At 35.8% G+C, this 23,402-nt stretch overlaps 3 protein-coding genes and 1 long non-coding RNA gene across 14 annotated transcripts in view; 1 reads left to right on the plus strand and 3 right to left on the minus strand.

The window, feature by feature from the left end:
- LOC148212439 (uncharacterized) overlaps window positions 1-15,486 on the plus strand; it is a 41,469-nt gene extending 25,983 nt beyond the window's left edge. For all 3 annotated transcript variants that reach the window (XR_015789678.1, XR_015789677.1, XR_015789676.1), the window contains 2 exons: window positions 14,413-14,712; window positions 14,933-15,486. This is a non-coding gene — a long non-coding RNA (uncharacterized LOC148212439). The remainder of the gene's footprint in view (window positions 1-14,412; window positions 14,713-14,932) is intronic.
- LOC111025708 (protein RDM1) lies at window positions 67-8,565 on the minus strand. Of its 6 annotated transcripts, none has more exons than XM_088121484.1 (7): window positions 8,316-8,565; window positions 5,579-5,654; window positions 3,654-3,726; window positions 3,503-3,576; window positions 2,105-2,239; window positions 888-1,062; window positions 67-734 (listed from the first exon to the last, which is right to left on the minus strand). In XM_088121484.1, the coding sequence occupies exons 6-7, from the start codon at window positions 1,042-1,044 to the stop codon at window positions 367-369; spliced, it is 525 nt and encodes a 174-aa protein (XP_087977610.1). In that variant the 5' UTR covers window positions 1,045-1,062; window positions 2,105-2,239; window positions 3,503-3,576; window positions 3,654-3,726; window positions 5,579-5,654; window positions 8,316-8,565; the 3' UTR covers window positions 67-366. The 6 variants fall into 6 exon arrangements, with proteins under 6 accessions (XP_087977610.1, XP_087977608.1, XP_087977607.1 ...); XM_088121482.1 differs by having other exon boundaries at window positions 2,105-2,213; window positions 3,654-3,768; XM_088121481.1 differs by having other exon boundaries at window positions 3,654-3,768.
- Window positions 9,916-11,813, minus strand: LOC111025799 (psbP domain-containing protein 6, chloroplastic). The gene is made up of 3 exons (XM_088121703.1): window positions 11,791-11,813; window positions 11,355-11,664; window positions 9,916-10,272 (listed from the first exon to the last, which is right to left on the minus strand). The coding sequence occupies exons 1-3, from the start codon at window positions 11,811-11,813 to the stop codon at window positions 10,102-10,104; spliced, it is 504 nt and encodes a 167-aa protein (XP_087977829.1). The 3' UTR covers window positions 9,916-10,101.
- A 738-nt stretch (window positions 15,487-16,224) lies between the features above and the next one.
- Window positions 16,225-21,867, minus strand: LOC111025730 (pentatricopeptide repeat-containing protein At2g13600). 4 transcript variants are annotated; one of them, XM_088121478.1, is made up of 5 exons: window positions 21,485-21,867; window positions 19,264-20,447; window positions 18,595-18,744; window positions 17,911-17,940; window positions 16,225-17,793 (listed from the first exon to the last, which is right to left on the minus strand). In XM_088121478.1, the coding sequence occupies exons 4-5, from the start codon at window positions 17,937-17,939 to the stop codon at window positions 16,431-16,433; spliced, it is 1,392 nt and encodes a 463-aa protein (XP_087977604.1). In that variant the 5' UTR covers window position 17,940; window positions 18,595-18,744; window positions 19,264-20,447; window positions 21,485-21,867; the 3' UTR covers window positions 16,225-16,430. The 4 variants fall into 4 exon arrangements, with proteins under 4 accessions (XP_087977604.1, XP_087977606.1, XP_087977605.1 ...); XM_088121480.1 differs by lacking the exon at window positions 18,595-18,744 and having other exon boundaries at window positions 20,372-20,447; XM_088121479.1 differs by lacking the exon at window positions 18,595-18,744.
- Window positions 21,868-23,402: the final 1,535 nt, after the last annotated feature.

Below are 23,402 nucleotides of genomic sequence, written 5' to 3' on the forward strand. Positions count from 1 at the left end.
GTCCTGTTCATGTGGCGATTATTGGTAACATAATTCTCGGATAGAACAGAACTGTAAAAGAAAATATGCATCTTCAAAAATTTTGATTTACATTCGTTCTATGCAGAACTTAAGATTGTCTTTCTATCTGTAAGATACAAAAGAAAATGCAATCAACTACTTCACAGATAGACAGCAACTATGGACATAAGCAGCACAATGCTAGAACACGTTCTCTATCAGTTGATAAGAAACCTACAGATTTTAGAGAAATGTGACAAAAGAAATATGCTGTTTCTATAACGATTCACATTGTCAATGACATGGTAGCCTCCTAGAAATATGTTATAATATCAACACAGATCATAATATAACTGAAAGCAGCTTTCATAGTTGGGGGAAAATGGAGTCAACATACGCATGGTGCATTGGGTCTGATAGCCAGAGTTTAGCAACATGATGATGGGACGAGGTGCGCCTATGAATCTCTTCAACCATCCATATGGTTGCTTCAGCTTTACTCGGATGAATTAAAGTATCCAATGGCTTATATTCATCCGAACTTCCGAATCTTAATTGATCCCACTGTTTTAGTTGAATATTAGTCAGGTAATGCAAAGGCTGACTATATAGCTGCTTTATAGATTTGCCCAATCCCACCCATGTTGTAAATGGTATTACAGAACCACGGTGTGCTGGGATTGGTATCTGTTTCATGTATTCTTGATACATTTCTGCTCTTTTAGTCAACAAACCTGCATCATTAGAAGACATTTTTTTAAAGATCTTTTCCAGAGCTTATGAATGTGAAAATTAATGTATGCAGCAGTGTTGATTATTAGTAATTTTGAATTGGACTCGTGCAATATGTCGAATTGTCAATCTAACGAAGACAAAGGCCAAATTACCTTCAGATGTGATTTCTTTGGCAGGGATTTTCAAATCATCCATGGAAGGCTTGAACTCAAACCCATCATTTTGACCTCCTATTTCTGAATCAGAGGAAGAAGATTCACCTGATGAAATAATATCCACTTGTTCGTTCCATGGCATTGGCCTCTTCATATCGTAAAGAATGTAATTCTGGAGAAAACAGATCATGGATCAGTAACCATGCTGATTAATACACAACAGTCTACCATCACGATTTGAAATTCTATGTGATTATACAGGGTATCAAAAGATTACCATTGAGGTGGAAAAAAAATGCACAAATGCTTTTAGCATTAAACAAAATGCATAACAAAATTTCAATCTCAGACTTGGGTTCATCAAACAACTCAATTCTGGGTCCTCACAGAAACAACTTCAACCCCATCACTATCCTACTACTTTTTTGCCATCGCTATCTTACTATTACACATCTCCATTATCAAATGCCACCTCTCGCATGAAACTACTCAAGCACAAGGCACACTCAGATTATTAGCAGTGCACTCAAATAACAATCGTAGTAGGGTGATTTCTGAGAAACAAATGAGATTCTAACAATGCAGCAAACGATGGATGTTCATCCCTCTTAGCAACATTCTGGCAACCCCTCCAATAATGGACAATTACAATTAACATTTCAAACAAACAAACAAGAAATTTTTTCATATGCACCAGGCAATCCGAATCCTGTAAAAATCTTTAGAAGAAATGCAAGAACAAGGGAAATTAAAGATTACGAGAGTCGATAAGTAGAAATCTGGAAGGGAAGAACATGGGTTTGGATTATCGTACAAGAAGAAACTCCAAACCAAGTGTCTAGGGGTGTTCATGGGTTGGGTTGGGTCGGGTTAGGGGGATTTTTAGGCCCAGCCCGAATTTTCGGGTTGGCCATATGTGGAACCCAACCCAACCCAATTTGATGGCCAACAAAACCCAAACCAACCCAGAAAATTTAGGTTGGGTCGGGTTGGGTTGTCAGGTTGTCACACTTTTTTTTTTCTCTAATCTAATAGTTACTGAAGTATTTGTCTCTGCAAGAATCTAAACTTCTAAAGAAAAAAAAAATTACCACAAAACTCACGAACAAAATACGAATATAGATAAGTGAGTCTCAAATGTAGCATTATAACTTCAAAAATTCCTCATTCAAATGATTAAAGTATGTCTAGAAAAAAAATGCTACTGTCATTACCTCCTTCACCGGTGGTGACAGGAGCTGATGCGGAGGGGCGGCGACAGTGCAGCGAGCGGACGGCGGGGGCGGCGACCGTGGGCGGACGGTGGAGCAGCGATGATGAGAGCTTGATGGGAGGAGAGAAGGAGAGAGCTTGAGTGGGAGGAGAGATGGAGAGATTAGAGAGAGATTCAAAAGGAGGGAAGAAGAGGAAGATGAAAAAAAAGAAGAAAACCCTTAAATGGTTGAGATTAAAGATAAAAAGTTTAAAGGTATTATAATTTAAACCTAATTTGATTTGTCATTAGGTTTGGTTTTTCATGTGTTCAGTTAATTTTGGTCTGTCCCTTTTATTGGTTGTCATTTCATATAAAGTTACAGGGAAAGGCCAAGAAGGTTGTTCAGGTACAGAGTTGTTGGTTTGAAATCTCAAATCTTGGACCGGAACTGGAATCCCATACATGTAAGGTGTCAAACAACTCTGGCTTCTTGATGGTTTTGATACTTGTTTGTTGTATAACTCATTTGATCACTTTATTGCATCCTCTAGGGTACTTGTAACAGGAAAAACAACCAGTGGAATCTTGGGACCATTAAATCCTCAAATTCTGAAAAGCGTTATTTGCAGAAGTAATTGTGAGGAGTCTAAGATTGAGAGATGGGCTTCTTTAGTGGGTTGCAAGGTAGGATCCCTTCCATTCAATTACCTAGGCCTTCCTTTGAAAGACAACCCTAAGCATGTTGCTTTTTGGATCCCGGTGATTCAAATGGCTTTGGCCCTTACCCTTTGGAGATCTCTCTCTGGCGTAGGATCATTGTGAGCAAGTACTCCTTCATAGTGGATTTCCAAGCATAAGATCAAAGGCACTCTCAGGAACTCGTGGAGAGCTATTGCCCTGGGGTACTTGAATTTCTCAAGCTTTATCAGGTTAATTGTTGAGGATGGGGCATCGATTTTCTTAAGGGAGGACTATTGGTTGGGGGATAGTCCCTCTGTTACCTCTCCTAGTCTATATCATTTGTCTTTGCTTAAATTTGTACACATTGCGCCTATTCTTATTCTCATTGTGTTAACTCTATGATTCTAGTAACTTAGTAATTTATGCCTGTTAACTCCGTTAAAATATAGAAGAGACGTCATCTCCCTATGACTTAATTGTTTTTTGGTGTTTTTTTAAAACAAGGTTCCCTGTTTCTTATCGAAAAATAAATTAATCAATTTTTGTACTAGATATTGATCAATCTCATTTGCTGCAACAAGCCTCCTAGTTTAGAGTGGAAAAACTACATCAAATAAATCCATAAGAAAAAAGTTTCTGCTCATACCATACCACACCAAACTAATCAATTGGTAAATTGATTTTCGATTTTGAAAAGCTGTGGCAATGATTTAGCAAAAGAATGAAGGTCACTTACCTTTGAGTTGTGGAGAGAAAACTGAGGGCGGTAGTGCAGCAGTGAGAGACAACCAATAGCGATGGCAAATCTTCCTGCATAAACATAAAACTAATTACGACTTTAAAACTTACATTTACACAACTAGCCAGCAATCTCAACATGCATTTACCTAATGAAAGCTTTCTCAATCGAGCATGTGGGGATTGAAAGTTCTCCAATTCAAACCATAAAGAAAAAATAAACTGCAAGTTTCCTCCAAAGGTGAGAAAAATCCTTAATATTACCTATAAAACAAATTAAATAAAGTACAGTAATGTAATACAAATTGGCCAAGAAAGCCATGTCAGAATTAAACCACAAAATAACTTCAAGTTCCATAAATACCATATGAAAATTACAATTTGTAGGTGAGGAGACAAATGAAAGCAAGAAAAACGGATTCCAAATCCCCCATTCCCCCTCTAAAGCAAACGTTAAATCCCTACACAGCCCCACCAAACAACCTCTTGGATGCTCACAAGTTCTCTATTTTTACCGTTATGAAATCCAGACATGGGTCAGGGTAAAAGAAACTGAAAAACACAATTGGAACTTGATAAAATAGAACAATCATACTTAAAAAAGAACCTATCCAATGGTGACCCATCCACCAACAGCATTATCAAAGCCTAACTAACACGTAGTAAAAACAAGTAATGTGAGTGAAGATAACAGTTGCACAATAAGAAAAATAAAGAAAAGGGATAGCCAAAACCTTCCATGTGATTTCCTAAAAGAAAAGCCATCTAGAAGGAAATAATGCAATACTTTTTTTTAATAAGAAAATATCATAATATTTTAGATAAAGATAAACCAACAAATGAGGAAGATTTGGCTTATTGAGGGAAAGATTAAAACAACCTGACAAAATATTAAAACAGAGGACAACCTGAAAAACTAAGGGGGAAAGTTGTCAAGCTTGACTTAAGGCATGTAAAGAAATGCTTAAATAAAACAACAAAAGCCTAAATAAGATGAAGTTGTATAGCGAATTGATCAAAGAAATCACCTCACTGTAAATAGAGAGCAACTGCAAACAATGAGCAAGGTTGGTGAGATCTAAATTGCTTCACCATGAGTTATAACAGTGCTAATCCCTAATAAATGCTTATGAGATGATCATGGCTTAAGAAAAGTTTGATAATTTATCTCTCTATTATTACATTGTATAGTAGCCTAAGTTTTAGCTGCCCATTTATTTTTCTTTTGTGCTATTCAGTTGTAATATGACACATTCTCCGTAAGTTTTTTCGCTTGGCTTTTAGTGACTCAACAATTGAACAACATGAGCATAATCCCAAACACCCTAGCCACCCTCCAATTCTCTCGATCATCATTCACTTTATTAAGCATAGGTGAAATTCTCAATTCCGACTAAACCATAATGACATTTTATAGTCACAATCATGATGCAAATTATAAACCATAAGTCAAATTCTCAATGAAACCTATATCACAAGACACAAACTCATGCATAATTATAAAACTTCCATCTTAATTTTTAGCTACAATCTTGTCGGGCACACTTTCGAAAACAAAAAAGAATTGCTTTGGACGAGTTTTATACAAGCTTTTCTATGGACTATTTGGTGCGAAAGGAATAAGCAGACCTTCAACGATAAACAACAACCTTTTGAGAGGTTTTTTGATGCTATAGTTTACAAAGTGGTCACTTGGTGTAAAACTTCTCCTATTTTCCACCACTATAGCTATACTTCCCTCTTGACAAATTGGAAGTGTCTTATGTAACACTTCTTTGACTTTTGTAATTTCACACATCAATGAAATTGTTTCTTACACTAAAAAAGAATTTTAGCTACAATCTAATCGAATCAAAACTCCCCAAACTAGCTCCAACTGCAGGATAGCCGCACAATTACTTCATACGATAATTATTAACTATTAATTGGCTACCATAATTGCAGAATAGCCACATACCTACATCTCCTATCATCAAAACTATATGCATGTTTGAATAATTATAAAAGGACGTGATTCATACAATGATTACGATTAAAATTAAAAAGAAAAAAACTTGACATATTAAAATTATACCTCAGTGAATAACCGTTCAATGGCTTATTGATGAGGCACGAGGCTATGAATCCACCACAAAGCTCTAGGTGAAGAACTAATTGAGCAATGTTACAGAAGCAAGTCAATCCATTGTTCCACTATTTTTAGTATCCAATTTCTTAATGAAAAAAGAAAATCTCAATCAAGTCCAAACTTGAACTTAGTAAAAATCAAACTCTCCTAGAACTCATAAATTATTTATGAAGGACATATTTCAACACACATATTATTAGGAATTAATACAAATGATAGATTTCAGAAAACACATCTAGATGAAAAAAGACTACAACTACCAGCGCATAACACGCATTAAAAGAAGCATCTGTTTAATAAAGATGATGAAAATCACCATCTTTTATTATATCACGCTACATACCTTATTATCAACCTCGGTTTTTTTCTATCTAAAATACATCAAAGAATAAAATAATAAGATAAAGCAGATGTACAAACATAATACAATATACAAGTTAACGGTAGTAAGATAACACTAAACAAAATATAACATCCATGAATAGTGTTTGGAATTAAATGAACATTTACTTCTTTAAATATACAAGTTAATGGTAGTAAGATAACACTTAACAAGTCAAATTAGGAAAAATTGAGTGAGGGAAGACAGCAAACAGAAGCTTGAATGATGGGTCTAAATTTCTGCCTAGTAAAAAACATATTCTCTTAATGTTCCCGAATGTGTTATGTGATGTTTTATAAATTCAACAATCCATTATGATATGAAGATATGTTGATCCAATCCATCATGCGACAATTCATCATCCAATTCCAAACCAAACATCAAAAAATGTGCTCTCTGGTTAATCTCAAAGTATATAAAAGTTAAAACAACAAGGAGAACAAATTCTGTTAAAAGAAACAGCCAATTAAGAAGAAAAACGTGACCAAATCCACCTGCCCTCCTAACCATCCCTAGAGCCTCTTTGAGGATTTGAACTTAAATAATAGAGTTTGCAAGAACCAATAATACTTCCAAAATTTCAGCACCCAATAAAAAATACATACCAAAATCTTAGAAGTTTATATGAATAATGAATGAATCTTTGGTAATTAACAAAGAAACACATTGGAACCTACCTTTTGGAGCGTATGTGCCCTCTTCTTACATCCACTCCCAACATTTTTCTCCTCTAACCCCACTTCCACTCAGATTCCAAAGGCTCCAAACTAACCCAAATTGTAATCACACACCAAAAAGTAAAAGAAAAGAAAAGAAAGCCAACCCCCAAACTAGAAATGGAAGTAACGAAATAGAGAGAAAAAAATGAAAGTAGCCCAGATGGAAGTAACCAGAAAGTGATCAAGAAAAAGGGAAAGGCTGTTGCAGACAACAAAAACGTTAAATCAGATCAAAAATCAAAAACCACAGAAGAATGAGCCATCAGAGATTCAAAATTCAGGCTGAAATTTAAACAGGTAACGCTGCAAAGAAAAAAAAAATCAAATCCATCCCACTATCGAATTTACGTTGAACGACCCAACGATTGAGAGTCCTCACCCTGGAGGAAAACTAATGGTGAAAACGAAAATGGTAAAGCATAAAGAAGAAAGATAAACCTTTTAAATTTTGGATAACGACGTCGTTGGATGTTTTTTATTTTTATTTTTGCTAATTTTGAGCTACGCCAAGTCGGAATAAATTAAAGAACTCTCTAATTAAAACGACTACAACAACAAAAATCAATAAAAAAGACTACCATGATTGTTGATGAAAATCTCGTACTTGGATTCAGAAAGCTGAAACCAGAGCCGAAATGATGCAGGAGAAGTTTCTGGGGAACAGAAACCGGCGATATTTGAGACGACGGCGTGGAGAAGGAAATTAACAGCGGGACAAAACGAATAAGAAATTATGGGAGATGGAGAAGGAAATTAGCAGCGACAAAAACGACGCTGTTTTAGTTTCTTTTTTTATTTATTGTCATAAACAATTTAATAAATTTATATTGCGTTGAAATAATAAAATTTCTTTTGGTTCATTACTCGTTAGTGCACTTAAAATTTCTATCTCCAAATTCAATCCCCATTATGCTCAAATTTTTGCTTTTTTTTTAATATATATTTTCATTTATTCAACTTTTAATAAATTTGTAATACTAATAATAAGTTGAGTTTATTGTTTATTTTTTTTCTTTGATCAAATATATCTACTAAGTTTATACTTCGTAATTATAAGAATTCTATTTGTGTGATAATTAAGGTGTTTACAGATTGAGTTTGGTTAAGTCGGGTTAGGAGGGTTTTTGGGACGAGTCGGCCATATATGGGAACCGGTTGAATTAAATGGCTGCTGATTTAACAAAACCAAAAAAATGTATAGCTATTGATTTAACAACACTAACAAAGCAAAAACAAAACTAAACAAGGATCCATCTAAGAATATTTTGCAAGTAGTTACACAGATTTAACAAAACTAAAAAGACAGATGAAATCACTTTGTGAACATTCAATTCTGTCCTATGAGTACCATTATCACAATAAATATAGTTAATTTACTCAATAAATCAAAAGTCTACCCTTTTGCAAAATCATAACAAAAAGCCTGCGGAAAAAATACAGGAATTTTGAAAATCTAATGCTACGCACATGAATAAGAACCCAAACAACAAGAAATTTGATGCAAAAACACGAAAATGGTACTAAGGCCCCCACATTCAAAATCGGGCAAATACTTTTACAGAAATTAGCTCCTAAGAACTACCTCTCTACAGCGAGCCAACCAGCGGCGACGGAAGACAGAAGTCGACGGCAGAAGACAGCAGAGCAACGACGGACGGTGGAAGACAGTAGCGCGGACGACGATGGATGACGGCGCACAGCAACAAGTACAGAATACGGGCGGACGGCCGGTCGACTTACTTCTACTGGCGACGATGGGCGAGAGGAAGAGAAACAGCTACTGAGAGAGATGAAGTGAAAGTGAAACCGGCGCAAAACAAAATCCTAAAATGCTAAAACATAAAAAAAAAAATTAATAATAATAATAATAAATAAACCTATATATATGTATATATTTTTTTGTTAATCTTTAGATACACTCGAACCAGTGAACCGAACCAAAAAATAATAATTCAATCCAAACCCAACATCTAAGGGTCCAACTCAACCCGTTTTTTTTTTCAACGACAATTAGCATATGAGTTCGAATCTCCTACTCAAGAAAAAAAATATATATTAAATTAAAAATTTTCTTTAAATCCTGACCAAATATTTAAAATAAAAACAAATTAATTTTAAAAAACCAAGATTTTGTTTTTCAAGTTGGTTAAGATTTGAATCATGACGGTTAAAATAAAACTTAAACTCGCTTTCAAAATGGTCTTAGATTTTAGGAAACATAGGTGAAAATGGCATCACAAGTGTCGTTCATGTACTAATTCTGTAGTTATGTAACAATGGCTATGTATATAAATTAATCTCTAATCTGTTAACAAAATTTCAATTGTATCCTTAAGTTACACAAAATATCAATTTTACATTTAATGTATTGGTTTTCTCAATTCCTGTCCTTAATTGATAAAAATTGTCAAATGTTCATTTTTGTAGGTTGATTTTTATTGATCTAAGTCCTTAATCAATTCAGCTTTCAATTTTTTGCTTTTAAGGTGTCAATTTTTTCAATTATGTACTCAATATTTTAAAATTATCAATCTTACTTTTAGTGTATTTATTTTTCAAAATCAAGTCTCATAAGCTACGAACACGAGATACAGATATAACACAACACAAACACAATGACATATCATTTTATAAAATATAAAATTTTTTTTAAGTATATAGCATTTTTAATTAGAAGGTAATGCTAAGTTAATAAGTTTAAAAATCTCGATGCTTAAAAAAATGTGTGTTATGCATTTTATCCTCATATTTTATTATTATGACGACATATATTACTATTATGTCTATTTATTATGTTTTACCAATGACTCATGGGTTCAAAAGGGTCGAGCTTAATCGTAAGAATTTAGAGGAAATGGATTCAAATCTCACGATGACCACCTACCTAAGAATAAATTAGGGTCAAACAGTTAACCCGTGAGAGAGATGCACCCATAGAACACTCATGGATATTAAAAAAAAGTATATTTATTATAATTAACAAGTGTATGATACATTTATAATAAGTATTAGATCTATACTATTAAAATGATCTTTAAAAACTATTAATGTGTCTAACTTAGAAGTCTTCAAACCTCCCGATGAGCTTAATACCAAAAATTCTTGATGCCTCTCAATCCGGACAGACACGGACTCCCTTCTTAAGTATATGAGAGGAAAGCTCTACTCCCCATTATTTAAAAAAATAATAATAATAAAAAATGAGATCTTCTAGATTTTTTGTTTTACTAAGAATGTCAAAGAATGATATTCCGCAACAGGAATGCTAAACTCAATATATATTCATTCTTCAGTATCTGTGAAGCGAAGAATTTTCTCCAGAACATATACTATCAAATATAATCTCAATTGCAATTTGTGTTGAGAAATTACAGCTGGAAAGAATCGAGCATGGTTCTCAGAATTTTCTCAGATGCCGGCCATTGTTTATCATTTGCACTAGCCACAAACAAGACAACTGTGCTTCCTTTTGCCGTTGCCTTAGCTAGATTGTGTGTCCCCGTCAGAGCATAGGGAGTCTCAAGTGTGTATTTGTAGTACTGCATAAACGTCGTAAAACAACGCTCTAATAAGTTTTTACCATCAAACTTCTGAAACTGATATGTAACACAATGCACCTAAAAGTAACTTAGACCTATTTGATAACTATATTTATAGTTCCTATGTGGTTTTGCAAGTCTTATTACCTACTTGCTTCTGAATTTTAACTCAGAATTCAAACGTAATTTTGAATAAAGGAGAAAAAGCATACTAAAGAAATGGTGAGAAAACAAGCACAAATTTTTCAAAACAAAAAAAACTACAAATGAAACCGTTATCAAATGACCAACAACGCCTTAACTATCTTCAGTTTCACTAAGAGAAACTGAGAAATGTTAGAAGTTAGAATGATGGCAGCCACATGCAAGCTTCAAAGCTGCTATGGAAGAAGTGGAGTCCTAGCTAGATAGATAGTTCAGCAAGAGTTCAAATGAAGTTGATCTAAATTGGGGATGTACTTATGAAGGAACTAGGCACATAAATCTAAACCAAAAGAATCCGCTACATATATACTTTTTTTTTCCCGACAGAATCCGCTATATACTATTGGTTAAAATAATTTAGTTCTTAGCTTTAATTTAAGTTTCAACTTTGGTTGATATGGTTTTAAAAGTTTTCTTATCATTCTTGTATTTTGATTAAAGCTTGCTAGATGTCCTTGAGAGGAGTAATAGAGATCGGGTCATATTCTCTAACATAAACATTATTTTGATTAAAAAGTTGAAAGGGCTGGCTAATCTCGTTTTGGAGTGCAATAACATAACTAACATATATTTGTTTTCTATGACTCGTTTTAGAGCACAACTACAAATAACTACTCACATTGGGTTTTTGTTATGTCTTGCTAATGGTAGGGACATCAGGTAAGCAGGGATGATAACAAAGCTTTTAAAAGCACAAGGAGTAAAATAAATCTTAGGTTAAAGTATAGGAATTAAAAGTATTACTTAACCTATGCTATACTAGAGTGGGAGTACGCAAATCTCACATCTCCAAGTTATATCTACAGCTTTATTGTACTCAAAGAAGGATTATTTATAAAACAAAAAATTAGAATCTACGAGTCACGAGAGGATCATACCGTCTGATCACCGAGTTTCTCAACTGATGCTTCAAGGAGCTCTTCTGGGTCGTATGAATTTCCAGTAACGAAAGGGCCAAGCGAAGCGATCACCTTCTCAGGGCTACCTATGTCTTCAATTGTAGCATTAGGCTTATTAGTAAGACGAATCAAAGGGGAAGCCACTACCTGGATTTTCCCTTGTTTGTCATCTTCAAATTTTACCTCTACCCATGGCTCTGCACACTTCGGTTGACAGTAATTACCAGATAAAATATTTGCTACACGAGTTTGTTCAATCTTATCTACTACTTTCAACTCAAGTCGCTTGCTTTAATCGATTTGCCAACATGAGCTCAAGTTAGCGGTAACTCAAAATGAAAAACAACTTGAAACGAGAGTTTAGTAGGGTAAGATAGACCCAAATGAAGGTACGATACCTAGTCGAGATCGATACCTCCTCTTAAGCCCTCTCCACATTACTGAACAGTCACTCCAGCCATATATTTCATAAGACCACAAAAGAAACTGCAAGACAAGGAGTAGAATAACATATCCATCATAGGTTTTGACACAACTTGTGCTACAAGTCCTCTACACTTTTTTCCACCATTTCTTCTCGTGCTACTGTCCCGGAAATTTTTGAATTTCTTGCTATATGAGATTGAATATCATAAATCTGCACAAGTAAGATTGCATACTTGGTCACATGATGCTATGGAGGGTCCCACTCTAGTATCCGCTTCGATTCATGCATCAACTATGGTAACAGCAGACATTTCCACAATGGCAAGTTGTTTTTTCTTTGTTTGCATCCACCCCACGAGCCTCCGAAAAAACTGTCCCATATCACAACTGCAAACAAGCACCCGCACAATGATATTTCGTCAGTTCTCTAATTTTTACCAACTTCATTAATCCATCCTTGACTATAACTAAATAGCTATCCTACATTATATTCAACACAAAATGACCAGAAGGAGAGAAAGAGAGTCGATACATTTCAAACTAGAAACTATATGCTCAAAAAAGAAAATTGAACAAGAATCTGTAAAGAAAGAAAATGAATGCGCACCTCCAGAGCAGGATATTTTCAAGGAACATGGTGAATTAAATCATGCGAGCACACAATGTGTTATAAATGGTATCTTCATACTTGAGGGGACAGCAGATTAAACATCGTCTTAAAAAAGAATGTGTGTTGCAATCACATTGTCCGACCTCAGTATTTGAGAAAACCCTTGTAAGAAACCTTGTTCATGATTGAGTTTGCTGGAGCACCCAATTTTTTGCTACTCATTTGAAGCCTTCGAGCGTGTGACGAACACGAGCTGGAAACCGAGAGAAGAGCGACAAAGTAGATTTTACAAGGGACCTACTTTATCAATCAAAGAAGAGTTGTGGAGAAAAGAATTAGCACTAAATAAAGAATTAGCTCACCACAAAAGACTGAAGAAAGAAATAAAAAGACATAAATTACAAGAAGGGAGGACTCCAATAATTAAAATTAAGGGCCATTACAAAACTCTTGAATCACATACATTCAAAAGGAGACGTTGGACCTAGTCCTAGTCCACCTCATTGGTGTTTATAAAGCTCGAGGCTCATTAAAGCGTAATAGCCCTCGATAGTTTAAGTGCAAAGTGCTAAAAAAAGCAAGGAATTTTTTTCGTGAGGCACACAATAGAGAAACATAACTAAATTTTTTAGAAATTTTAAGAATATAGAATTTTTGTGAGTGATTGGAGACAAGATTCTTCACCGAGAATGCCGATTAAGTTTAGGATTGAAAATATGTGGTTGACGCACGCCTCTTTCCTCCCCCATAGAAAATTGGTGGAAAACTAAGATTGTGGGATGGCCCGGGCAACGGACAGATGATGAAATTCAAGCAACTAAAATCTGCTCTCAAATTCATGGAAGAAATAACATTTTGGCTGCATCCATACAAAATATGTCCCTCACATCAGAATTAAAGGCTATCAACTCCTAGGAAGATACGACCCTCTTCCTCTGAATCTTACAAAGAAAGATCCAAAATCAGGGAACAGCTCCTCACACTTGCAGCCAAAGAGGAATCTTTCTGGAGACAAAAGTTTAAAGTGAAAAGGATTGGAGAAGGAGATAAAAATACAATCACAGACTGCTTGCCTCCAAGAAAAAGAGAGGATCCAGAGGTTTGATCCCAAAAAGTCTCCATTGGAGAGGCTTCACTGAAGCAGAGGTATACATGGGAGTTATGGACTTGGGTGCCAATAAAACCCTCCCGCTAGATGGTTCTACAGCAGAATTTTTCAAAAAGTATCATCGGACATCTTCACAGTTGATATTAGGATGAAGTTCCAAGATATTTTTTTTTTTTTTTAAATGAGATCATAAACATCAGCCTCAGCGAAACCCATATATGTCTTATTCCCAAGAAAAGGGACGAATAACAGTACATGACTACAGACCCATCAACTTGATTCTATGCCTATAAAATTCTTGCAAGAGTTTTATCATAAAGGCTTTAAAGCTGCCTTGCCATATACTATATTTGCCATTGTGGAAGGAAAACAGATTCCAGATGCATCTCTTTTTCTTTTTTTTTTTTTAATAAGAAACAAAGACTTCTCATTAACAAAAAACGACAGCTTAACAGCAGGGCCGAGAAGCCCCCCAAGAGCAACTGCATTACATTTTGCCAATCATGTCGAAACAAAGCTATATTGTAGTTACAAAAGAATTTTCAATAGGTAAGGCACCACAAGGCCGTAGTAAACTGAAGTTTCTCACAAAAAATGTCAAAAGAGAGCAGGATTAACTTCAAAAAATGTCAAAAGAGAGCAAGATTGTTGAAAACACGTTGGTTTCTTTCCTTCCAAATGCTCCACAATGCACAGCTCCACAAGATCTTCCCTTTTCCTTTCAAAAGTCCCCCTTGCGTTACTTCCATCACCCAATCCTCAATAGAACGGGGGAGACAGCCTAACAAACCACACCTTTGCATGATAAAGATCAAAGACCCACCCTTGGTGAGCTAATTCTTTATTTAGTGCTAATTCTTTTCTCCACAACTCTTCTTTGATTGATAAAGTAGGTCCCTTGTAAAATCTACTGTGTCGCTCTTCTCTCGGTTTCCAGCTCGTGTTCATCACATGCTCGAAGGCTTCAAATGAGTAGCAAAAAATTGGGTGCTCCAGCAAACTCAATCATGAACAAGGTTTCTTACAAGGGTTTTCTCAAATACTGAGGTTGGACAATGTGATTGCAACACACATTCTTTTTTAAGACGATGTTTAATCTGCTGTCCCCTCAAGTATGAAGATACCATTTATAACACATTGTGTGCTCGCATGATTTCATTCACCATGTTCCTTGAAAATATCCTGCTCTGGAGGTGCGCATTCATTTTCTTTCTTTACAGATTCTTGTTCATTTTTCTTTTTTGAGCATATAGTTTCTAGTTTGAAATGTATCGACTCTCTTTCTCTCCTTCTGGTCATTTTGTGTTGAATATAATGTAGGATAGCTATTTAGTTATAGTCAAGGATGGATTAATGAAGTTGGTAAAAATTAGAGAACTGACAAAATATCATTGTGCGGGTGCTTGTTTGCAGTTGTGATATGGGACAGTTTTTTCGGAGGCTCGTGGGGTGGATGCAAACAAAGAAAAAACAACTTGCCATTGTGGAAATGTCTGCTGTTACCATAGTTGATGCATGAATCGAAGCGGATACTAGAGTGGGACCCTCCATAGCAACATGTGACCAAGTATGCAATCTTACTTGTGCAGATTTATGATATTCAATCTCACATAGCAAGATCAAAAATTTCCGGGACAGTAGCACGAGAAGAAATGGTGGAAAAAAGTGTGGAGGACTTGTAGCACAAGTTGTGTCAAAACCTATGATGGATATGTTATTCCACTCCTTGTCTTGCAGTTTCTTTTGTGGTCTTATGAAATATATGGCTGGAGTGACTGTTCAGTAATGTGGAGAGGTCTTAAGAGGAGGTATCGATCTCGACTAGGTATCGTACCTTCATTTGGGTCTATCTTACCCTACTAAAGTTCTAGCAACTAAGATCCCTCGTTTTTTTTCGAATTGGAGCGATTTATGTTAGTTTTTTTAGTTTGAGATATATAATATATAATTTGAATAACTATTGCTCTTGCTTCTTGTATTCTTAAATTTGGACAACTCTCGTTTCAAGTTGTTTTTCATTTTGAGTTACCGCTAACTTGAGCTCATGTTGGCAAATCGATTAAAGCAAGCGACTTGAGTTGAAAGTAGTAGATAAGATTGAATAGAGAGTTTAGTAGATAAGATTGAATAGAGAGTTTAGACTCAAATATACTAGTTTACGCTCTTTATGAATCTCAATCATAGCCATTAATTTTTGGGAGAAAAAAAGAACCAGTGTCAAAAGAGTTATGAATACAATTTTATTTCCATCTTGAATCAAATACTATTTGATTTTTCAATGATCATTGGGAGTAATAGTAGAATAAATAATTTTGAAAAAAGGAGATATATAATTGAATTTTAAAAATTATCATCCAAGTGATACTTTAAAAATATTTTTCCCTTTTCTAATATCATTTTTTTTAATTTGTCAAATATGATCATAACAAAAAAAAAAAAATTTTGACAATGACGAAAGTAATTTTGGTCATAATCACTTCCAGACACACCCTTACAAACACTTAGAAAACACAAAAACAATACAATCACATTTCTAGATAAAATATTTTCCATTGTTTTTTGTTTCGAAAACAACTTTTACAAATTATCTGTCAAAATAGAGAACTTTTTTCAAACACTACTATCACTATTGATTTGCACAGGGAAAAAAAAACTTCAAAATCGAACACGATTCAATCGATTGGAATCGAACACGATTCAATCGATTGGAATCGAAGAACATGTGTGATTATAGCATATTAAATCACTCATTCACTATATACATAGTCTTCCATAAATAATCACACTTCTAAACAAATATGATGGTTCATCACTCATCCTAAAGTTCACTGCAAACATGATTCTACTTTAGAACAAGATTCTCAATTCCAATAACAACTATATTCTATCAGTGGCAATAAAACTCATCATACTAAAGTGCTTTTGATGCATGTTCAGCTGATTTCATATCCAAGTCCAGTTGATCAAGTTTTGAATAAATCTCAAAGGATTTAGGATGAGTTGCATCACCAGCTGAGAAGACATGAGATTTCTTATCTATCTCAATCCAACTCCACCCTGAACTTTTCCTTACCTTTTCTTGTTGCATCTTTTTTCTAATATCTCCCACCTGACCCCACAAACCAGCTCTAGCATAGATATGAGCAAGTGTAACATAAGGTGCAGCATTACTTGGATCCATCTCAATGAGTCGATATGCGACCTCCCTCCCGAGCTCGACCTCGCCATGAACTTTGCAAGCGCCTAATAAGGAACACCACATGACGTAATTAGATTCGTAAGGCATCTGCTCCAATAATTGCTTGGCTTTTTCTATGTGGCCATTTCTGGCATAGAGATCAATCAAACAAGCATAATGATCGATTTGAGGATCTAATCCGTATTCGCTGCCCATTTTATTGAAATATTCAACTGCCTCATCTAAAAATCCAGCATGATTGCAGGCGGTCAAAACTGCAGTAAAACAGACATGATCTGGCAAGAAACCTTCTTCAATCAACAAAATCTCAAAGAGCTTTAACGCATCTGAGCCTCTACCACATTGAGCAAAAGCCATGATCATCGAAGTTGACAACACACTGTTCTTTTCGACCATCTGATTGAATATAAAGAAGGCCTCATCAACACACCCACACTTTGAGTACATATCTATCAAAGAACAGACCACAAACACATTATTTTCTGATCCCATTTTTGTAACTAGAGAGTGCACTTGCCTTCCTTGTTCAAGCACTGTTAGACTCCCACAAGCATTTAAAACACTGGTTAATGTATGATCAGTTGGGCTCAAACTACTAGACCTCATTTCTACAAACAATTTCAATGCCTCTTCCCCATGTAAGTTTTGAGAATACCCTGATATCATAGAATTAAATATGATATTATCCTTCCCTCTTGTCTCATAAAAAAGCAGAGCAGCATCTCCTATTCTTCCTAGTTTTGAGTAACAATCAATAGTGGAGCTAATAACAAAACTGCTAAATGTAAAACCAAATTTGATAACATGAGCATGAAGCAAATTTGCAAGACGAAGCTGAAGATCATCCTCTAGTGTTGGACATGAACTAATAACGGTGGCATAAGTAAAACAGTTGGGTCTACCCTGAGTTACCAACATTTCCTTAAACATGAAGATGGCTTCGCTCCCACGCCCATTTTCGGAAAGTCCAGATATTAAAGAAGTCCAAGAAACTTGATCGTGAGTTCTCATGCCAAAGAAGACTCGTTTTGCATCCACGATGGCATTACATTTGGCATATAAATCAACCAGTGCACTGTTCAAAAATAAGTTCTCTTCACATCCAATTTTAACAATCTGGGCGTGAATTTGCAGACCATTAAACAAATTCAGAGTCTTGGCACAAGAATTAAGAGCAGAGCAGAGAGCATACTTTGTCAATTTTGCTCCTAAGTTGCACATCCTGCAAACTTTGACTAATTAATTTGCGTTTTCTTTTACCAAGAAATCCAACTTTACTACCAGCAGCAAGATTAGGGTTATCAAGTTCAAGTTCAACTAATGGAACACTTTGACTAGAATGACCTTTTTTAGAAAACTCAGATGAAGCCATCCAGTGAATTAATAAGATAAAATTAAACCTTCTAAATAAAAACAAACCGAAAATGTCAAGAAACTCAACTAAAAAAATGCAAATCAATGTTGGAATCATGAAACTCGAACTAAGAACATAATCATTAGTACTCCACGTTTCCTCAAGAAAATGCACATCAACATCATCGAATCTCATCGAGTAAACACCCAAAGTAAATACAACATTAAATTTACTTCTTTTTTTTTTTTATATCCATGTGTCCGGACCAGGTTACACGCACCTCGATTATTCACGGGCCAACTGCCTGACCCTACTATATTTGGTTGACAAGGAAACTCGTAGGATATTAAATCCTAAGTAGGTGGCCACCATGGTTTGAACTCATTCCCTCTAAGTCCTTTGCTATTTACATTGGTCTTCATCAACCACTTGGACCATCCCATTATGGTAAATTTACTTTAAAATAAACTAGTTCGAAGCAAAAGCGATGAAATGTTTAGAAATTACTAAATAGAATCTTACTCGTTCACGTTGAGAACTCGTTGGCCTTCGAAGCATCGTGGGTTGCCCGCATCGAGGGTCGTGGCTCTCCCCAACTTTTATTCTTCTCCTCCTAATTTTCCTCTCCCACGTCCCACCCAATCTCCACCCACTTCTTCTCCTCCTAATTTCCTTTTTTCAAATTTTAAAGAATGCACAAATGCTTTTAGTAAGCATAAAACAAAATGCATTTCGAAATTTCGGTCTCATGCTCAAAACAAGGTTTGAATCACAGACTTGGATTTAATCAAACAATTCAATTCTGGGTATTTACAGAAACAACTTCAACCCCACCGCTATCTTACTATTAAACATCTACATTTTCAAAGTCCAACTCCCGCACGCAACTACTCAAGCAATGCCCTCAGTTTCAGACACACTCAGATTATTAGCAGTGCACTCAAATAACAATCGGTATCCAGGGTAATTTCAGAGCAACTAATGAGTTTGGATAATCGTACAAGAAGAAACACCAAACCAAGTGAAATTCGACATATTAACGAACAGCTAGTTCTATACATCCGAGGCTAACCCATTTAGCGCAAGGGAGAAAGGATGGCACCATCCAAACAGCAATAACAAATTTCCATGCTATTTCGATAACTCAGATGTGTAAAATCAGAAATATCAACTTTTGTATACGAGACGTACCGAGCTTCGACGAGGTGAGAGTTGAACTGAGACAAAGGGTGGTCCACTGCGATTTTATAATGAAAGCAGAGGAGGAGGAAGATCCATTAAAGATGGTCGCCGTCGCTGGAGATGGTCGCCGTCGCCGGAGATGGTCGCCTCCGCCGGAGATGGTCGCAGAGAGAGAGAGTGAAGGGGGGGTCGTGAACTCATATTGATCAAAGAGGGGGACGGCACACACAAGTAGGTGTTTTACAAAAGGAATAAAATTCCCATTTCCTAGTGAGAGCGAGGTTAGAATTGGCTCCTCAATCTAAAAATTATATATTATTTAATATCTTATTATTTTTATTTCATTCTCAGACTTGGGTTCATCAAACAACTCAATTCTGGGTCCTCACAGAAACAACTTCAACCCCATCACTATCCTACTACTTTTTTGCCATCGCTATCTTACTATTACGCATCTCCATTATCAAATGCCACCTCTCGCATGAAACTACTCAAGCACAAGGCACACTCAGATTATTAGCAGTGCACTCAAATAACAATCGGTAGTAGGGTGATTTCTGAGAAACAAATGAGATTCTAACAATGCAGCAAGCGATGGATGTTCATCCCTCTTAGCAACATTCTGGAAATCCCTCCAATAATGGACAATTACAATTAACATTTCAAACAAACAAACAAGAAATTTTTTCATATGCACCAGGCAATCCGAATCCTATAAAAATCTTTAGAAGAAATGCAAGAACAAGGGAAATTAAAGATTACGAGAGTCGATAAGTAGAAATCTGGAAGGGAAGAACATGGGTTTGGATTATCGTACCAGAAGAAACACCAAACCAAGTGTCTAGGGGTGTTTACGGGTTGGGTTGGGTCGGGTTAGGGGGTTTTTTGGGCCCAACCCAACTCCTCCAACTAGCTCCAACTGCAGGATAGCCGCACAATTACTTCATACGATAATTATTAACTATTAATTGGCTACCATAATTGCAGAATAGCCACATACCTACATCTCCTATCATCAAAACTATATGCATGTTTGAATAATTATAAAAGGACGTGATTCATACAATGATTACGATTAAAATTAAAAAGAAAAAAACTTGACATATTAAAATTATACCTCAGTGAATAACCGTTCAATGGCTTATTGATGAGGCACGAGGCTATGAATCCACCACAAAGCTCTAGGTGAAGAACTAATTGAGCAATGTTACAGAAGCAAGTCAATCCATTGTTCCACTATTTTTAGTATCCAATTTCTTAATGAAAAAAGAAAATCTCAATCAAGTCCAAACTTGAACTTAGTAAAAATCAAACTCTCCTAGAACTCATAAATTATTTATGAAGGACATATTTCAACACACATATTATTAGGAATTAATACAAATGATAGATTTCAGAAAACACATCTAGATGAAAAAAGACTACAACTACCGGCGCATAACACGCATTAAAAGAAGCATTTGTTTAATAAAGATGATGAAAATCACCATCTTTTATTATATCACGCTACATACCTTAGTATCAACCTCGGTTTTTTTCTATCTAAAATACATCAAAGAATAAAATAATAAGATAAAGCAGATGTACAAACATAATACAATATACAAGTTAACGGTAGTAAGATAACACTAAACAAAATATAACATCCATGAATAGTGTTTGGAATTAAATGAACATTTACTTCTTTAAATATACAAGTTAATGGGAGTAAGATAACACTTAACAAGTCAAATTAGGAAAAATTGAGTGAGGGAAGACAGCAAACAGAAGCTTGAATGATGGGTCTAAATTTCTGCCTAGTAAAAAACATATTCTCTTAATGTTCCCGAATGTGTTAGGTGATGTTTTATAAATTCAACAATCCATTATGATATGAAGATATGTTGATCCAATCCATCATGCGACAATTCATCATCCAATTCCAAACCAAACATCAAAAAATGTGCTCTCTGGTTAATCTCAAAGTATATAAAAGTTAAAACAACAAGGAGAACAAATTCTGTTAAAAGAAACAGCCAATTAAGAAGAAAAACGTGACCAAATCCGCCTGCCCTCCTAACCATCCCTAGAGCCTCTTTGAGGATTTGAACTTAAATAATAGAGTTTGCAAGAACCAATAATACTTCCAAAATTTCAGCACCCAATAAAAAATACATACCAAAATCTTAGAAGTTTATATGAATAATGAATGAATCTTTGGTAATTAACAAAGAAACACATTGGAACCTACCTTTTGGAGCGTATGTGCCCTCTTCTTACATCCACTCCCAACATTTTTCTCCTCTAACCCCACTTCCACTCAGATTCCAAAGGCTCCAAACTAACCCAAATTGTAATCACACACCAAAAAATAAAAGAAAAGAAAAGAAAGCCAACCCCCAAACTAGAAATGGAAGTAACGAAATAGAGAGAAAAAAATGAAAGTAGCCCAGATGGAAGTAACCAGAAAGTGATCAAGAAAAAGGGAAAGGCTGTTACAGACAACAAAAACGTTAAATCAGATCAAAAATCAAAAACCACAGAAGAATGAGCCATCAGAGATTCAAAATTCAGGCTGAAATTTAAACAGGTAACGCTGCAAAGAAAAAAAAATCAAATCCATCCCACTATCGAATTTACCTTGAACGACCCAACGATTGAGAGTCCTCACCCTGGAGGAAAACTAATGGTGAAAACGAAAATGGTAAAGCATAAAGAAGAAAGATAAACCATTTAAATTTTGGATAACGACGTCGTTGGATGTTTCTTTTTTATTTTTGCTAATTTTGAGCTACGCCGAGTCGGAATAAATTAAAGAACTCTCTAATTAAAACGACTACAACAACAAAAATCAATAAAAAAGACTACCATGATTGTTGATGAAAATCTCGTACTTGGATTCAGAAAGCTGAAACCAGAGCCGAAATGATGCAGGAGAAGTTTCTGGGGAACAGAAACCGGCGATATTTGAGACGACGGCGTGGAGAAGGAAATTAACAGCGGGACAAAACGAATAAGAAATTATGGGAGATGGAGAAGGAAATTAGCAGCGACAAAAACGACGCTGTTTTAGTTTCTTTTTTTATTTATCGTCATAAACAATTTAATAAATTTATATTGCGTTGAAATAATAAAATTTCTTTTGGTTCATTACTCGTTAGTGCACTTAAAATTTCTATCTCCAAATTCAATCCCCATTATGCTCAAATTTTTGCTTTTTTTTTAATATATATTTTCATTTATTCAACTTTTAATAAATTTGTAATACTAATAATAAGTTGAGTATCTCGAGAAGATCCTAGCCGCTCGTTGATTACACGTGTACGGCGCAGAGGTTTTTCCGATCAGCTATAAATAGTCCCGAAATTTCAGGTCAAACCTTACGTTTCCTGAATTTTTGGAGTTCGATCTGAAACCAGCTCGAACCCTTTCTGTAGGTCAGTCACTTTTCCTTATTCTTATTCTTCTTTCAAACATGGTAGTTTTCTTGTCTTCCCCCTCCAGTAGTGATACCATAGGTAGTGCGGGTCGGACCATAAGTAGTTCGCCACCCAAACCAAGCGATTCTGGGGAGGTCCTAGCTCGTAGGTTAGAGTCTGAGCTAAATGAAATAGAGAACTTTAGGTTCTCAGATGATGGAGAGGATAGTGATACCTCCACTTCGGGCCAAGGTCTGGAGTACCCTTCAAAGATGCCCGAGCACTATCTCGGACTCCTCCGTAAGGGGTTTAAAATTCCGAACGATATCCTTCTTAGGATTCCAGAGGAAGGGGAAAGAGCTGACAATCCCTCAGAGGGATGGGTCACTCTTTATTTAAAGATGTTTGAGTACGGCCTCAGACTTCCCCTTCATCCCTTTGCCCATGAGTTTTTAAACCGAACTGGACTGTCTCTTGCTCAAGTGGCCCCCAATGGGTGGGGTGTCATTTTTGCTTTAGCCATTCTTTTTTGGTTGCGAGCTCGGGACGAGGATGAGGTCGAGCTGCTAAGCGTTGACCAACTTCTTGGGTGTTTTGAGGCCAAGAGGATAGCTAAAAAACCAGGTCGGTACTATATGTGCGCGAGGAAGGGCGCGGGTGGCATAGTCAAGGGGCCGACCTCCATCAAGGGATGGGTAGGTAAATGGTTCTTTGCCTCAGGTGAATGGCTAGCAAATGACGAGTCAGGTC

This window comes from Momordica charantia (genome assembly GCF_013281855.1).
Source record: "Momordica charantia cultivar OHB3-1 chromosome 3 unlocalized genomic scaffold, Mcharantia_2.0 BLBB01000003.1, whole genome shotgun sequence".
Taxonomy (NCBI): Eukaryota; Viridiplantae; Streptophyta; class Magnoliopsida; order Cucurbitales; family Cucurbitaceae; genus Momordica; species Momordica charantia.

Bases quoted from the DNA above. Each gene is read 5' to 3' on its own strand.
- LOC111025730 (XM_088121477.1), bottom strand. From the start codon at position 17,939: ATGTGCAACTTAGGAGCAAAATTGACAAAGTATGCTCTCTGCTCTGCT.
- LOC111025799 (XM_088121703.1), bottom strand. From the start codon at position 11,813: ATGTGGAGAGGGCTTAAGAGGAG. The intron at 11,665-11,790 runs GTATCGATCTCG...AATCGATTAAAG, and splicing joins TGGAGAGGGCTTAAGAGGAG to CAAGCGACTTGAGTTGAAAG. The intron at 10,273-11,354 runs GTATGATCCTCT...ACGTTTATGCAG, and splicing joins AGAAACTCGGTGATCAGACG to TACTACAAATACACACTTGA.
- LOC111025708 (XM_088121484.1), bottom strand. From the start codon at position 1,044: ATGAAGAGGCCAATGCCATGGAACGAACAAGTGGATATTATTTCATCA. The intron at 735-887 runs GTAATTTGGCCT...CTAATGATGCAG, and splicing joins CAAAGAAATCACATCTGAAG to GTTTGTTGACTAAAAGAGCA.